General features: G+C 36.5%; 2 protein-coding genes across 8 annotated transcripts in view; one reads left to right on the forward strand and one right to left on the reverse strand.

Annotated features, from left to right (window-relative positions):
- The window catches only part of Apool (apolipoprotein O like), a 68,031-nt gene extending 62,969 nt beyond the window's left edge, over positions 1-5,062 (forward strand). For all 6 annotated transcript variants that reach the window (XM_031367065.1, XM_031367070.1, XM_031367076.1 and 3 more), the window contains one exon: positions 4,493-5,062. In XM_031367065.1, coding sequence (XP_031222925.1) covers positions 4,493-4,581 — 89 coding nt within the window. In that variant the 3' untranslated portion in view covers positions 4,582-5,062. The remainder of the gene's footprint in view (positions 1-4,492) is intronic.
- A 7,358-nt stretch (positions 5,063-12,420) lies between these two features.
- The window catches only part of Satl1 (spermidine/spermine N1-acetyl transferase like 1), a 22,964-nt gene continuing 18,246 nt past the window's right edge, over positions 12,421-17,138 (reverse strand). The window contains exons 3-6 of one of the 2 annotated variants that reach the window (XM_031376008.1): positions 14,918-14,998; positions 14,421-14,519; positions 13,491-13,531; positions 12,421-12,748 (exon numbers count right to left, since the gene is read on the reverse strand). In XM_031376008.1, the coding sequence (XP_031231868.1) occupies positions 12,578-12,748; positions 13,491-13,531; positions 14,421-14,519; positions 14,918-14,998 (392 nt within the window). In that variant the 3' untranslated portion in view covers positions 12,421-12,577. Of the gene's footprint in view, positions 12,749-13,490; positions 13,532-14,420; positions 14,523-14,917; positions 14,999-17,138 lie in introns of both variants that reach the window. The other variant, XM_031376007.1, reaches the window with a different exon arrangement.

Consider the following 17,138-nt stretch of genomic DNA (forward strand, 5'->3'; position numbering starts at 1 on the left):
ATAGTTCTGCTTTATACACTTTTAGAAGAATGGCCAGTGGCAGATTGCCCTTATCCAGCACATATCCTCAGAGCCATGCCCATATGGGCAACATTAACTGTCTTGATTGGATTATTTAAAAGAGACAGAGACAGAGGCAGAGAGGGAGAGAAGACTCAAAGTGGGAAGGAAGTAATATCAGGAGAGGGGCCAGGAGAAGGTGAAGGGAGGGAGTGGGGAGTAGATATGATTAGGACCCATCATCTACATTGATGAAGGTTACTGATTGGTTTCTTATATTCCAGTAGATGGCCCCAAACACATGCACATATGGGCATCAGTAACAAGACATAAATAATAGTGTTTTATCAAAAATAAATTAAAGGGCTGGAGGATGGCTCAGCAGTTACGAGCACTGGTTGCTCTTCCAATGTACCCAGGTTTGATTCCCCAGCACCAAATGGCAGCTCATGTCCTCTTCTGGCTATTGTGGATACCAGGCATGTATGTGATGCACAGATATACATGCAGTAAAATGTGTACTTTCATAATACTTATAACAACAATAATAATAATAATATAATAATAATAATAATAATAATAATAATAATAATAATGAAGTTGGAAAAGGATGTATTTGGGAAGATAGGAAGATAGATATGATCCTATATCATTATGCACATAAATGAAATTCTTCCCACTACTAGATGGAGAGCAATAGCCAATCAGTGGCAACTGAGAAGGATAAAATCTATTTTCTCCTGGGACAAGCCTTATGACAAGTTATCTAATCCCTTGGAGTCAATCCTAAACATGTGGATATATGAGCAATAATGGATTATGCTGTGTGTGTGTGTGTGTGTGTGTGTGTGTGTGTGTGTGTGTGTGTGTATTTCTGAAGTTTAATAAGAGTAATTGCCTTCCTAGAGTCTCTTTAGATTTGTGTGCCTATTTAAGCCAGAACTTTTTTATTTACATTCCAGCCATTGTCCACCCTTCCCAGTCCCCCCTTCCACAGTTCCTCATCCCATTCCCACTCCTCCTTGCCTCTGAGAGGGTGTTTCCCATGCCCACCACCAGGACTCCCCTTTCCCTGAGGTCTCAAGTCTCTTGAGGATTAAGAGCATCTTCTGTCACTGAGGCTAGACCAGACAGTCCTCTGATACACACACACACACACACACACACACACACACTCTGGAGTCCTTGGACCAACTCATGTATGCTGCCTGGTGGATGGCTCACTCAGTCTCTGGGAGCTCCCTGGAGTCTGGGTTAGTTGCAATTGCTGGTCTCAAATGTAGGGACAGGGTTCCTAACCCATAGTCAAAATCCTGACCCAGAATTGTTCCTGTCTAAAAGAACTGCAGGGAAAGAAATGGAGAAGAGATTGAAAGAAAGGAAGTTCAGTGACCAGCCCAACTTGGGCTCCATCTAACAGGGGTGGAGACTATGATGTGCTGACAGCAGGAGCCAGAACTTATATAGCCACAATTTCTACTCAAAAAGACAGAAAACTCGTGTGTGTAAATGTATATATGTGTATATATATACATATATATATATAATATGTGTATATATGTATACATATGTGTATATATGTATACATATGTGTATATATGTATATATGTGTGTGAGGTGTGTGTGTATGTGTGTGTGTAACAATTACAGAAGGAGTCATGAATTGAGAGTGGAGTTTACACAGATGGCGTTAGAGGGGAAGGAGTGGAAATGATGTAAATTCTCAAAAGATAAAATATGAAATTCTCAAAAGATAAAAATTGTAGTAAACAAAATTCTCAAAAATAAAGAAAATTTTAGGAAATTATCAAAGAATTAAAAAAATGTTCAGAAAACCTTTTTATGGTGTTGAGTAGTGGTTGCCACCAGGTGGCAGTGAAGCTGCTTTTGAGAACAGCTGACAAGCACAAAACTCCTAGCATTTCTTTACCTGGTTTTTGAGACCCTTTTCAGAGGGTTTCTAATTAAAAACTAAATACATGCTATTACATTATTATATATGTTAAAGTATATTTAATATCTACTATAATTTTCAAGTAGTGCCAGTTGAAAATATCTTGATAATCTATAAGGTGATAAGAAAACACCTATGATTTCTGTTGGCAATAAAAATGTAAACATAATACTCTGGAAGTTTGTCACCTAGATTTATGACTGAATAAAATGTCCACTTTTAGAGATTCATAACAGTATAGACAACTTTTCTTAATCTTAATTGATAGATCATGAATTCTATCATAAACCTATGAAGAGGCTTCAGGTTAAAAATTCCTGTTGTATAGATAATAGTATTAATATCATGGATAGTGTTTATGGCCTGATTAAGACTTTGGGCCTGATATCATATGTAAGTGTGTCATACTTTATAAAGTAGAAAATTTTCTAAAAATTATAAATCATGTTCAAATTTCCCCTTTGTTTTAAATAATAAAAACGAAAATAAATTCTTCTGTGGGAAAAAATGTATGGCTCCCCCAAATTATAAAATCATTTAAAAATAATTCAGATATTGAAAAAAATTAAAAATAAAAACAATTGGTGCATGTACTCTACAGAGACTAGAAATTTTAACTAGTAATTGTTGACTAAATGATTGCTTTTGATATCTTAAGACAAGATAGTCTAACCGCCATCTTTTTCTAAGTAAGCTTCCTTTTCTAAACAATAAGAAATGTGTTTTGACTATTTGGTTGTTCTTTGCCTACTTGTCATGCGCAAAGTAGTATATGTATCATACTGAACCCATTATTTTACCTAATGCTTAAAGAGAGTATGTGATATTGTTACTATACTAACTTCCATTTTCAGAAAATCCAGATCTCTGTAGGAATTGGGCATGCCTATATTCATTCTGGCTCCCTCACTTAGCAGTTGAGTGATATTAGTCAAATTAATCTCCCTAAATTAATTAATAAATTAATCTCCTTATCTGTCAAATGTGAATAATGTAGGCATGCATTGCATAATGACAGGGATCAATTCTAATGAATGTGCCGTTAGATGATTTCACCATTGTGGAAACACCACTGTGTGTACACAAACTAGTTAACATAGGTCAGTATGCAATGTGGCTTATTTCCTCAATCTAATTCCAGACATGTGTGGTACATTGAGCTACAACTTTTCTGACACACAATTAACTTGTCAAGCTAAGTATTAAGTAATCTTACTAAATCTAAGGATCAGTTTTCAATCTCAAGTACATGAAATCCATCAATAACCATGAATACAGATTAAACTGCCCCATCCTCCCTTGGCCTGTAAGGTATCACTTACTCTTGTTCTTGTTGTTCATATCTCTATCTTAACCTGAAAAGGTTACAGTATTCCGAAGAGTTCCCTTCTTGTACTTACCTGGCTTTAGATAATGCTACTTTGCTCCATGGTTTTAAATGCTACATAGGCTGGAGCTGTAGTAAACCAGTTGGGGCCTCTAAAGAACTGTACTGACACAGTTCTAGCTGACTCCCCAATATTTCTACTCATATGTTGAGTAAGTAATTCAGATTCCACACATCCAAAATTTAACATTTCATTTGCTTTCCCCCAAATCTACTTGTATCACATTTTGTCCTTTCTCAGTAACTGTCAGCTCCCTTCTTCTAGTTTCTCAAGTTAAACAGTCAGTCTCTTTAGGAAATTCCATTTACCTTCAAAATTATTCATAGTAGAATTCTCTCTTACAGTTCTCACAACTGTCACCATGAATCTCTCAGCATTTCAGGGAGTAATGCAATAACTTTGTATCTGCTATCTTTACTTATGTGTTTCTTCCTCTATGGTCTCTTTTACTTGGGCAAAAGTTCTCTTATTAAGCACAACTATGTCATGCATCTGCTTAAAAATTGCCCTTAAACTTAAACTAAAAGGCTAGATCTTTTTTTTTTTTTTTTAAGTATAGGATAGAGTTTATTTAGGGCATGTGGAGGGAAGTTAAGAGGGTGGCAGAGACAGAGAAAGGCAGAGAGAAGGAGAGAGTATAGAAGTAGGGGCCGGCCATTACTGCGGAGGGGAGGGGGAGAGAGAGAAGGAACAAAGGGGCAAGAGGCAAAAGAGAGAAGCAGGAGTAAGAGAGCTAGGCTAGATCTTAACCATGACTCTAAACTAGCCTGATGTTGTCTCCTGTCAGTCATTGACACCCATTTCTCTACTGTATTCCAGCCATATTGGATCAGGTCCTCATCCAAGAAGCCATTTCCCATGGATAACGATCTACAGAACACATGCCTGAATCTTCCTCAGTCCTTTCCTCAAAGGATCACCTTTTCTAAGCCACCTTATTTAAACTTGTAAATTCCCCAAATACTTTGTGTGTCCCTCCATGATTTCCTATGCAGCACCTAACTATCAAAGGATGTGCTACGGATTTTTGCTTACCTTGTTTTCTATTTCACCCATGTTAAGGTCATATTGAGAGATTTTATGTTTTGTTCCCTGCTATATTCCCAATACAAAATATAAATATCTCCTTTTTCACTTTAATACTTTCTAGGTACTACACAGTTTATTCCTGACCCCAAGCTCATGGATCACGGGCAGTCTCATCCAGACGATAAAGATATGTACAGCACTAGAAGCTGAACCAGTTTTTAGAGGGAGCCTACATAGAGAACTGCAAGATGTACCAAGTTGCAAACAATGGTGAAAGATCACATAATGAATGGGTAATTGACAGGATGTGACTTGAAATTTTTCCATGACATTTTCAAATAAACAGTTTGGCCAATGATACAAGTGGTAAAATCATCAATTAATGAATACAACACAAATAATATTAAGTCATTGATTAGGTAAGTGAGATAGAAATACTAGGAGTATATTACAAGTCGTAATAGAATTTATTAAAAAGCAAAATGAAGTGAAGATATGTCAGTAAGACTGAATTCTAAAAACATACATATGTATGTATGGTATGTGTATATGTATGGTATGTATGTATGTGTGAATCTGCTTCAGTTTTCCCAATTATTGCCAGTTAACTTAGAATGGGGGCTAGAAGAATGTTTTTTTTTCACTTGACTTTTTTTTTAGAGCTGGAATAAAGTATCCATATTTTATGGCACATGAACTTTGTTTTATTTATTTTGACTTCTCTTAAATGCTTGAAAACATCTATTTAAGTGGACTATATATTATGTGATTCTAGTACTGAATAGCAATTTTGCTACTGCTTCTAGGGTGTTGTGTTTTTCTGTTTCATTCCAATCGGGCCTTTAAACCCATCAAACTTGCCTGTTTTCTGTTTCATAGAGCAAAGATTCCAGTTCTTAGATACAACCATTCCCACTAGCCATCTAACTTCCCGGTTACTCTTTGCAGTCATTCTTTACACCCTTTCCTAAGAGTAGTGTTTCTCCTCAGGTCCCAATTCCCATCTTTTCAGGATTGTGTTTCATGGAGTTTAACCTTCAGTCTTTGGTGTCTCTTTTCACTCAGTTCTCTTCCTCAACTAGTAAATAGATTCACGTTAAAAGAATCAAAAAGCATAAAAAAAGACAGAACATTACCCAGCCTTTTCCCTCAAGCTGCCTTTTCTCTTGAGCTTCTTCCTACGATTTCTGTACATCTTTAAAAAGGCATTATGTGTAAGTGAAGTAAAGTAATTGATTATCAATGTTTTAACAACATTGATTACAACTAATAGTTGTCAGTTATTTAGGAGATAGGTAAGTATTGTTGGGTTTTTAAGGTTGTTTCAAAACTAATACTGCCTGGAATGTTTTACAATGGGCCCCCACATTTTCTAATGCATTAGCTTCTGACATGTTGATGAGCTCAGACCTTGATTTCTACTTTACTGTCAATAACATTTCATAACCAGATAAACGAAAAACTGGAGAGATGGCTCAGCAAGTAAAAGTGTTTTCTCCAAAGCCTGATGACCCAACTTAGAGCCTGAGACTCACCTGAGAGAGCTCAATCTTCCAGGTTATCCTGTTACCTGCATACAAAGGCAATGACATGCTCCTGTGCATACACACAAAAATGTGCATACGTGATAAATGTTTTTTAAGTAAACATAGTCCCTTAATTCTATCATGGTTTCTATAACATCTCACAAGAAAACATAATACAAATAGAAAAGGTACAAGTGAAGGAAGATTGTTTAATGAAAAATAGAACTTTTTCTTTTGTTGAGATTTTATAAGGCATTCTGCATAATTTGTAGGGAATTTGTGAAAACTTTGGAAGATTATAATCTAAAAAGGCCATATATGCAAACCATGCCAAAAAACTGGGTGCATATCAAGGGGCGCTTTGTAAGAACAAAACAGCAGAACCTAATAAGTCTGTATTTTCAACAAACTCAGGGTTTAAATTGTAATTCATGAGTTAGTATATTGCAATAGCTAGTTCTGTGACAGCTTATTTAATAACAAATTAAAACCATTTATTTATAGTGAGTCTTTTAATATAGAGAGATTATGACAAATATAACATCCTGAAAAGGATAGTTGTAAAATGAATGTATCTGATAAGAGAACAGTAAAGCGAATTTGAGAAATGATAAATTCTATTGAAAAGAATTTGGGTGTAGAACCACTTATTTTAAATTTTATGCTTTGGGGATAGATGACAGCCCAGATGCTACAAATATGGATGAATTTGATATTTTAATGGTAGAATTAATTACAAATTTGTCACTTAAGAAATGACTTCTTTAATGGCATTAAAGGGTGACACTAAATCAAGAGACTTTTATGAAGCAGTAATACCTGTTTTTTTAATTGGATATTTTCTTTATTTGCATTTTAAATGCTATCCCCTTTCCTGGTCCCTCCACCCATCCTGGAAACCTCCATCTCATTCCCCCTCTAACCTTGTTTCTATGAGGGTGTTTCCCTACCCATGCACCCACTCCCTTCTCCCTGCCCTAGCATTCCCCTATACTGGGGCATCTCCAAGGGCCTCTCCTCCCACTGATGTCAGATAAGGCCATCCTCTGCTACATATGCAGCTGGAGCCATGGGTCCCTCCATGTGTACTCTTTGGTTAGTGGTTTAGTCCCTGGGAGCTCTGGGGGGTCTGGTTGATTGATATTGTTGTTCAGTGGGGTTACAAACCCCTTTAGTTCCTTCAGTCCTTTCTTTAACTCCTCCATTGGGGACCCCTGTGTGGAGTCCAATTGTTGGTTGCGAGCATGCACATCTGTATTTGTCAGGCTCTGACAAAGCCTCTCAGGAGACAGCTATATCAGGCTCCTTTCAGCAAGCACTTGCTGGTATCCACAATAATATCTGGGTTTGGTGATAATGGATCTCCAGGTGGGACAGTCTCTGGATGGCCTTTTCTTTAGTCTCTGTTCCACAGTTTGTCTCTGTATTTCCTCCCTTGAATGTTTTGTTACCCCTTCTAAGAAGGACCAAAACCATCCACACTTTGGTCTTCTTTCTTCTTGAGCTTCTAGTGCAGAATTCTATCAGACCTTCAAGGAAGACCTAAAACCAGTACTCTTCAAACTATTCCACAGAGACAGAAGGAACACTACCCAATTTGTACTATGAAGCCACAGTTATGCTTATACCTAAACCACACAAAGACCCAACAAAGCAAGAGAACATCAGACCAATTTCCCTTATGAATATCGATACAAAAATTCTCAATAAAATTATTGCAAACCAAATCCAAGAACACATCAAAACGATCATCCATCATGATCAAGTAGGCTTCATCCCAGGGATGCAGGGATGGTTCAATATACGGAAATCCATCAATGTAATTCACTACATAAACAAGCTCAAAGAAAAAAAATATGATCATCTCATTAGATGCCGAGAAAGCATTTGACAAAATCCAACATCCCTTCATGATAAAAGTCTTGGAAAGATCAGGAATTCAAGGCGCATAACTAAACATAGGAAAAGCAGTAATACATGTTAAGACAATTTTCCTTATCCAGTGTCAACATATCTAGTATAGTTAGTAACAGTGTCTCAGGACTGGTAGATAAAAGACAGGAATTTGTAAAGATAATACAAGACAATGAAAGTACTTCCCTAAGTTTACATCTAAGGAAATACCATTACATAGCATACCAAGATAAATTGTGTGCAGAACCATTAAAAATGGGGTTGAGAGATGGTCTAGTGGATCAAAGGCTTGTCATGAACTCATGAAGAATTAAGTCTAGATGCCCAGAAAAGAAGTAATATCAAGTGCTGCAGTAAACCTCTGTAATCTCAATGCTCCCTTCTTACAGGAAGATGGGATGTGGAGATAGGAGGACCCACAGAAATTGGTGGGGAAGGTCCTGGTGTATGCGGGAGTGAGGACAAGAAACGTGTCTCCAAGAAGTTTTGATCACTAAACATACTTGTAGCATGAATGTGCCTACACTGACCTATTCCTATACAAAGAAATATACAGTACACTCATACAATCACATACACAAATGTTTTAAATATTAAAATGGACAGTGTCATGTACAAGATTCAGTCAGAATTCCAGCATAGATAGGGGAATGCCTTCCCTCCATGCTTAGGTCCTGCTTCCTACTCTAGGTAGTAGTAGTATTATTTACTTTCAGAAATAAGGTGGTTTGAAGCCAAATATTGAAAAACTATGATTTATGAAGTATTAAGTCATTTGTAGTATCATATGCACAATTTGTGCCATAACTTATGATGAAAACTACCATTGATTGATTCATGCTGTCAGAAGGAGTGTCACTCTCTCTTGGGCATGTGGTCTGTGGTAGATTGTCCATGGCCCACTGAATTGCCTATACCCATGTGCTTATAAGCAGAATTAAATAGACTCAGTGTTAAATACAAAATAAGAAATAATAACGTGGCATGAAGTTAGGAGGGAGTTTGAGTAGGAAGCACAAAAGAAGAGTTGGAGGAAGTGGTGGTGGATGAAGATGTGGATGAAGATGGTCAGAATACATTATAGAGATATGTAGAACACAGCCAACAATAGACATGTTAAACATGAAAGGGAAAAAGCCAGAAGTCACCAGCCCAACCAAAAGAACTATAGAAAACTAAGAATGCTGAGAGCTGGAGAAATAGTCTTCCCCAGGGAAGAGCACACCAACTGGTTATGCAATAGCAAGTCCTGTAAACATACATATCAGTAACATTATACAGACTCAGCAGGTTATACTTAGGTATTTCGGAATATGTATGTATATGTGTATATAACAACAACTAATAAAAGAGACTGTCAATTTTAAATAGAGCAAGGCATAGCATATTGGAGAATTTTGAGGGAGAAAAGGGGAACTGATATAATCTCAAAATAAAAATTAAAAACATAATAAATTCTAAAAGGATGATTTTTTAAATAATTTATAGCAATATTGAAATTGTAATGACATAGTTTCTTCTCCCATTTTCTGCATAAAAATCTTCCCATACTCCTCCTTACTCTCTTTCAAAATCATGGTCTCTCTATTTTTATTATTAATTGTTAGGTAGTATGTGTATATGTGTGTATGTGTGTGTGTGTGTATGATTGTGTGTCCATGTCTGTGACTTCTTAAATATATAAATATAACTTGCTCAGTCTGTATATTAATTTTTAAACTGTAGATTTCATAAGATTCAAAAGATTAAGTTATCACCAATTAGCAAGAATTCCTTTAAAGCATTGATTTTAACATGGTAGCATTATTTACTTTCAGAAGTAAGGTGGCTTGAAGCCAAATATTGAAAAAGTATGATTTGTGAAATAGTCATTTATAGTATCACATGCAAAATTTATTCCAGAACTTAATGATGAAAGCTACCTTACAGACTTAGCATTTTCAAGTATTAAACTTCTCTTTTAAGTGAGATAAATATGCAATTTCAAGGTAAAAATCCTAATAGTGTTCCAAATGAAACTGAAATTATGCCACGATGACATGTTGGGAAAACCTGGGCCCTTGAACTCCAAAAAACCAGGTAGCATTGCTTTTTCTATTTGATACAAAATTTGAAAATAGGTTTCAAGATTTCCAAAAAATTATTTTTTTTGTATATTTGTAACTCCATTTTCAGTCAACATAATTGTTACCTGACAGTTTTCAAATGGATGGAGCTTAGATTTGATAGTGAACTAAAGGGAGAAAGGTCATTTCTCTTTAGCAGACGTATAGGCCCTGCTCTCAGACTCTAGGAACCTTCACTTCAACATAGTACCATCGGTGCTGGTGCTTTTTGGCTCCACCTACATTTTCACCTATTTCAAGAGTGAAACATTTTAAAAGTAACATTAAAGTCAAGATACCTTATGAGCATCTGAGAACTCACTGAGAATTGGAGCTACTCTGATGCATTAGGATTTCAGATACATTGTCAAATACTCAACTGGTTTTATGCTGTCATTTTGACTTTACTATTATAATTAAATGTTTAGGGTTTTTTGTTTTTGTTTGTTTGTTTGTTTGTTTTTTGGGGGGGTGGTTTCAAGACAGGGTTTCTCTGTTTAGCCCTGGCTGGCCTGGAACTCACTCTGTAGACCAGGCTGGCCTCGAACTCAGAAATCCGCCTGCCTCTGCCTCCCAATTGCTGGGATTAAAGGCATGCACCACCACTGCCTGGCTAAATGTTTAGTTTTTAAATTAAAAAAAAAAAATAGGTAACAATTCCCTATTTAGCTTCCTCTCTTAACTTTTCTTAAACTTGGAACACCCTGGTGTCTATTCCTACTTGAATTCTTAGCTAATTAAACACTCTTCAGCAATGCTTGAAACTCATTGATGCTTTTGTTTTCTGTGACACACGCATCTGCTTCCATTTTTTGTGATCCTTTCTCATTCTCTATATGCTTTCATTCTTATTTCAGCAGCTTCTGGCATTAGAGCCTTGATCTTTTTCCAGCGTTTTAGTCAAATCTACACTTCTAATGAATATTTATATTGATTCAACATTTCAAAGGTATCTCAATGGCATTGTGTCTAAAACTCTATGTCTACCTCCCTCATTTCATGTTTCTCAAATCTATTCTCCCTTCTCTAATCCCATCATCCTGTGATGTCTTCATCATCACTCTCCTGGGATTAAAATAACTTCCTGGCTAATCTGCACACCATCAATCTTCCTCTCTGTTACTTCAGTTTACTTCATGTGTTTTGTTTGCATGTGAACCAGGTCAGTAGCTTTAGCAAATAAGAATATATTTAAAGCCAGAAATAAGGTGGCATAGGTTTAATACAAAGTTTCATTGGTGACTTCAAGACCTAAACTTTGCATACTGATTTCTTTAGCACCTTTCAGAGTCACAAAATGATTATTGTACTTCCATGGAGCATTCAACCCATTCAAAGTAGGAAAACGTAGGGACAGGTGTATAATGTACAACAGATATGCCCTAAGTCCTTTTCACTGGGAGAGTAATTGCTTTCTTAGAGTCTCCTCTCCTCAGAAGATTTCTGTTTATTTTTAAACCAGAACCTATAGAGACACAATCTTCACTTAAGCATAGCACGTGTCTTAATGAAAATGTCAGTAGCTCATCATTGCCTATAGATCAAATCAAAACTTCTATCTTATATTCTAATGTTTCTTCTCATGCACCTTCATTCAAATATACATTTATGGCATCCCACTTGCTTAATGAGCATATTTGCTCTTCAGTATGCCCCCTTGTCTTGTTTCACTCCACATTCTTGTATCCTACCCAACCTTCGAATATAATTTAAGCATCACCTTTTTCAATTCTCCAAAGTAATATTTATTAAGTTATTATATCTCTTGTCCTTCATATCTTTAAGTATAATAACCCATATAATTTCTTTTAATAAGTATTTTCTTGCAAATAAATACCCTTGGTGGGTATAGCTGGTATATGTATACACACACACACACACACACACACACACACACACACACACATACACACACATATATGGAACTCACCTTCTTATGATGGTTCTAGATGGTTATATAATCCCAAAATAATTGTATTTCTATAAAGTGACAGTACCAGAAAGGATGGACACAAATACAAGTAGTAGTGTTGAATGTGGTATCTTCAACCAAAGAGCTCTAGATGTTCAGGAATGTTCTTAGGGTACAATAGTGAAGAGGCAGTGGAACTGAATGCTCTAGATAAGCAATCAGTAGTTTTTCACAGGTATGGTCTTCAGAACTTAGACTCACTGTAGGAAATGAATTTTAAACTTCATACCTACCTCTTTCTATTTAAACATAGCCATACTTCATCATATTTAAAATATAAATCCTTAAGAAAATGCCATTTGAGCATTATGCTTATCTTAATTTCAGCTATATGAAAATCTGAAAATATCACCATTATACATTTGATGACAATACAGCTACTAAAACCTCCAAGCCCAGTGTAGGTGGGTTTTAAAGGATGTAATCACTTAGATTGTTAGAACTTTTACTATCCATTAGTGTTTAGTTTGGATTGTGAAGAATTGACGGTATCTTGAAAAATCTGTTTGAAAGTAAAATATCTACAAGAATATTGTGTTCACTTGCTTTATTTTACAACATTTGATGTCAAATGATGTTTCTCAAGTGACACTCAAATGTTGAGGCCTATGTATTGTTACTGTTTGGGGGCTTTTTTTTTTTTTTTTTTTTTTGATTTTTTTTTTTGATTTTTTTTTTGTTGTTTGTTTTCATTCTTCTTCTGCAAGTTCCAGGAGATCTTCCATGTTAAATCTGAACAAATGCCAGCCTTCTTCACAGGAAAGGTCTAAAGCCCCTAGGCGAGTGTAGTATTCAACAGAATCCTGATTCCAAATGATCACAAGAAACTGCATGCCACAACATTTGGTGTTGATGGCTATCTGTTTTAAAACAAGCAAGTAGACATTGCCCTTATTTGACAGTATAATCATTCACATTTTACTGAAGGTCTATTATGTGTAATACTATATATGTATAACAATTTTGAAATAGGTATTTTGGGACAAAAAAAGAATCTTTTATATTATTGCAAGTCACAATAAGGGTCTATTTTATGAGTAAAATCACTTTATCCTTCATGATAAAAACATACATACATAGTGTGCTTATCCATTACATAGGAATAAAATTTAACTATCACATAGAATCTGAGCTTTCAACTTAAAAATCCACATTAGTAAATATTGGAAGTACATGTTACAAAAATGTTTTGTGTATGTGAATGCACATACTGATGTGGATTTGGGGTCCATATGTCTGCCTGCAGGGGTGCTCAAAGAACAACTTTGGATGTTGTCCCTCAGGTGCTATCCATTTTTTTGTTTGAGAAAAAGTCTTTCACTGGCCTGAAATTTTGCCACATACATTAGGGTAGCAGCCAGCCTGTAGCGCTCACATTGCCATTGCTGGCATAAAAGTGTGTGCTACCACCCCTGGCTTTTTATGTGGGGTCTAGGGATTAAATTTTACTCCTGGTGTCTGCAAGGTAAGCACTTTACCAACAGAACCAGACTTGGTATATTTAATTAATAATATTAATTATCTAATCTATGCCCCATTAAAAAAATTCTTGATGAAGAAAAGGATAATATATAGACTATCGATTTTAACTATAATAAATACCTGACTTAGTTTCTTCAGCATGTCAGCCCCAATACCGATACCTATTAAATAGATATGTCAAAGAAAGTCTGTAAGTTGAGAATTTTCACTTACCTATTTATTTTGATTTTAAAGCAGTGTAAGATCAAACTGTTTATGGTTGTCATATATTCTAAACAGCATGTGTTGAAACTCACTCATGAATTTTTTACAATGCCTTTTACCTAACTGGAGCCTGGGAACAATGCTAATATAAAAGATTTGTTTTATGTTAAAAATCCATGCTGAACAAATGAGTGTCACTGTATTCTTTCTTTTTCTTGAGAAAGGGTCTTACCATCTTTTATTGGATGGCTTGGGATGCAAACTCACTGAGATCCACCTGCTTCTGCATCTCAAGTACTGGAATCAAACGTGTGTGTCACCATGCTGCCCTTCACTGTTTTGTTACAACAGGCCATTTTTCTTATCTATGTCTATTAAAAATAGACCTAAAATATAAGATTATTTTACACATAAAAATATTAGTTGGGCTGGAGAGATAGCTCAGCAGTTAAGAGCACTGACTGCTCTTTCAGAGGTCCTGAGTTCAATTCCCAGCAACCACATGGTGGCTCACAATAATCTGTAATGGGATCCAATGCCATCTGGTGTGTCTGATGACAATGACAGTGTGCTCATATTCATAAAATAAATAAATCCATCTAAAAATATTAGTTGGAACTGCATAGCTTGCTTGAGTGTGTTGATGAATACTGTTGAAATATTTTCTAACTTATGGTTGAGTCTTCACTGAAATAGGATCCTGATCAGGCTCAAGAAATGCAAATGCATTATCTAAATAAGTTAAAACTCATAACTCTAGTAAAAGGCTTATCTGTAGCCCTTACATTAGAATGTAACTTCGAAACATTTACATGTTTGCAAGTAATATTATGATTGTAGTTTTACCTTGATATTCTTCAGTGATGTAAAAATCCTCTAGGTGAAGCATTTTGCCAATCCGTGGGTCATAAGTGAAGTAGTACATGGCAAATCCAACGGTTTTGACTTCTGGGAAGAGAGGAGAGTGGAGAAAGAGGCCTTTGCTTTCAGTCATAAGAAGGCGTATGTTTCCAAATACAATACAAAAGGGTATGTTTATTTGCTACTTTAACAATTAAAGCAATGAGTGACAATGTCAGTACATAAATATATAATACAGAAAGTTCACTTTTCTTATAATAAAGCCTTTAAAAGAAAGTGTATACTTTGATACGTGTTCTCATAATTTTAATATTTTTATTATCAGGGTGACATAGTAGTGTTATTTAAAAGTAGTCTAGGTTTGTACATTGTAGTCCTCTGCTTAATACTATTTACATGATGTGTATTTGTTAACTGTTAACTCTGTTTTCAGATACAGAAAATGTGTTACAAACTAAATTAGAGACCAAAGATTTACTTACCTGATTCTGTTTGTTTACTGGGTGCTTCAGCAATCAGGCAGTAGAAAAGTGGTTTCTCCCCAAAACCATCCCTGAATAAATCTGAAATATTAATTCACATACAATATGTCAAAGTTTATAAGTGAGCAAAGATGGTGAAATAGGAAGGTGCAGGATCACTTCTTCACACATGCACAGCAGCTATGCTAGTAGCAAGTGTCTGATGTGAGTATTTTAACATTTACAACTTTTAGGAGAGTCTAGCTGGTATCTGCAGTTACTTTTGGCTAAATGTACGCATAAATGTGACATCATGTATATGCCTGTCTCCCTTTGAGTTCTCTACCAGGTATCTGTATGAATAAACAGCTTTTATTTCTGGAGTAGTTTATTAAAGCCTGGGTGATCAATGATTATCTTGGCCTTAATGTTACTAGGTTTTATGTTCTAACTAGACTTGGATTCAGATTTTTATTCCAACCCCCACCAACTGAAGTGACATCCAGGAAATTAAATGGATCTACCCTTGTTTGCACTTGTATGGGATCTTTTTCTCTCCACCCCTCTCTTCTTCCCTCCCTCTGTTTTTCCCTCCCTCTCCCTCCCCACCCCCTTTTTGTTCCTATGAGAATATATACACATGCACATACACTCTACCCCTACTTTGTGTTTCTATGGGAACACACATAGTAGATATTTCCTCTCCCTCAGTGACACAGATATAGGCCAGATTAGACCACATTAAAAGTAGACAAAGGCAGGTTTGTTAGGAGGCAGCTCTGGGGTGGGTTTACTGATATCATAGGTGGAGGTAAGTGAAATCACATAATAGGGCTTTAAAGGTAGGAGGTTTTATAGAGCTTAGGCAAGGAGTAATGACATGCCAGTTAGGAGCTGGGATTGCATCCATACATTGTCAAACACTGAGCCTCTGGATGGGCATTCTTTGTGGGTTGCTGGAAACAGAGACAAGGAGTGATGACATATTAGTTCAGAGTTTTCTCCAAGCAGAGAGTTTTCTCTATACGGGTCGGGTAGGGGGAAAGAAGGCAGACAGGGTTTCCCAGCTTGCATAGAGGATGAACAGGGGTTCCAGCTTAACACACACACTCACTCTATGCCTACCTGCTTTGTATTTCTATTGCAATACACATGAGAATTGTATAATGATAATAAGCAGTAAGTGTTTAAATAAAATAAACTGCAAAAGGAGGTATTAATGGAGGAAATAAAGGATTTTTTAAAAAGGTCATACAAAAATGTCAGAAGTGCTGTCTCTTTTCCAGTGGATGGTTTTAGCTTCTTTATCAAAGCTCAAGTAACCATAGGTGTGTGTAGGTTTGTTTCTGGGTGTTCAGTTCAATTCCATTGATCTACATGACTGTCTCTGTACCAATACCATGTGGTTTTTATTACTATTGCTCTGTAGTACAGCTGTGGTCAGGGATGGTCAGGGATCAGAACTTGAGGGATGGGGCCACCCACCCATCTCAAATGTTCCTGTCCAAAGGAAAGACAGGGACAAAATATGGAACAGAGACTGAAGGAAAGGCCATCCAGAAATTGTCCCACTTGGGGATCCATACCATCTTCAGTCACCAAACCCAGACACTATTGCTGATGCCAAGAAGCACTTGCTGACAGAAGCCTGGTGTGGCTGTTCCCTGAGAATTTCTACCAGCACCTGACCAATACAGCTACAGATACAGCCAATCATTAGACTGAGCCCAGGGACCACAATGGAAGAGCTAGGAGAAGGACTGAAGGAGCCGAAAGGGAATGCAACCTCATAGAAAGAATAACATCAACTAACCGGACCACTCAGAGCTCCCAGGGACTAGAAAACCAACCAAAGAGTATACATAGAGGGATCCATAGCTCCAGATATAAATATAGCAGAGAACTGCCTTATCTGACATCAATGGGAAGGGAGCCCTTGGTCCTGTGGAGGCTTGATGCCCCAGTGTAGGGGGATGCTGGAGGGGTGAGGCAGGAGTAGGTGAGTGGTTGAGTAGATGGAGGAGCACCCTCATAGAGGGAAAGCAGAGGGAGAGGAGGGGGAATGGGATGGGGGAATTGTGGAGGGATAACCCGGAAGGGAAATATCATTTGAAGTGTAAATGAATAAAATGATAAAAAAATGTCAGAAGTGATTCTTGAATAATTAAATATAAAGATTACTTGGTTCAAATATAATGATGATCATAATGGATACCCTTTTACATTTTTACCTCTGTGTGTG

This window comes from Mastomys coucha, chromosome X (assembly GCF_008632895.1).
Source record: "Mastomys coucha isolate ucsf_1 chromosome X, UCSF_Mcou_1, whole genome shotgun sequence".
Taxonomy (NCBI): Eukaryota; Metazoa; Chordata; class Mammalia; order Rodentia; family Muridae; genus Mastomys; species Mastomys coucha.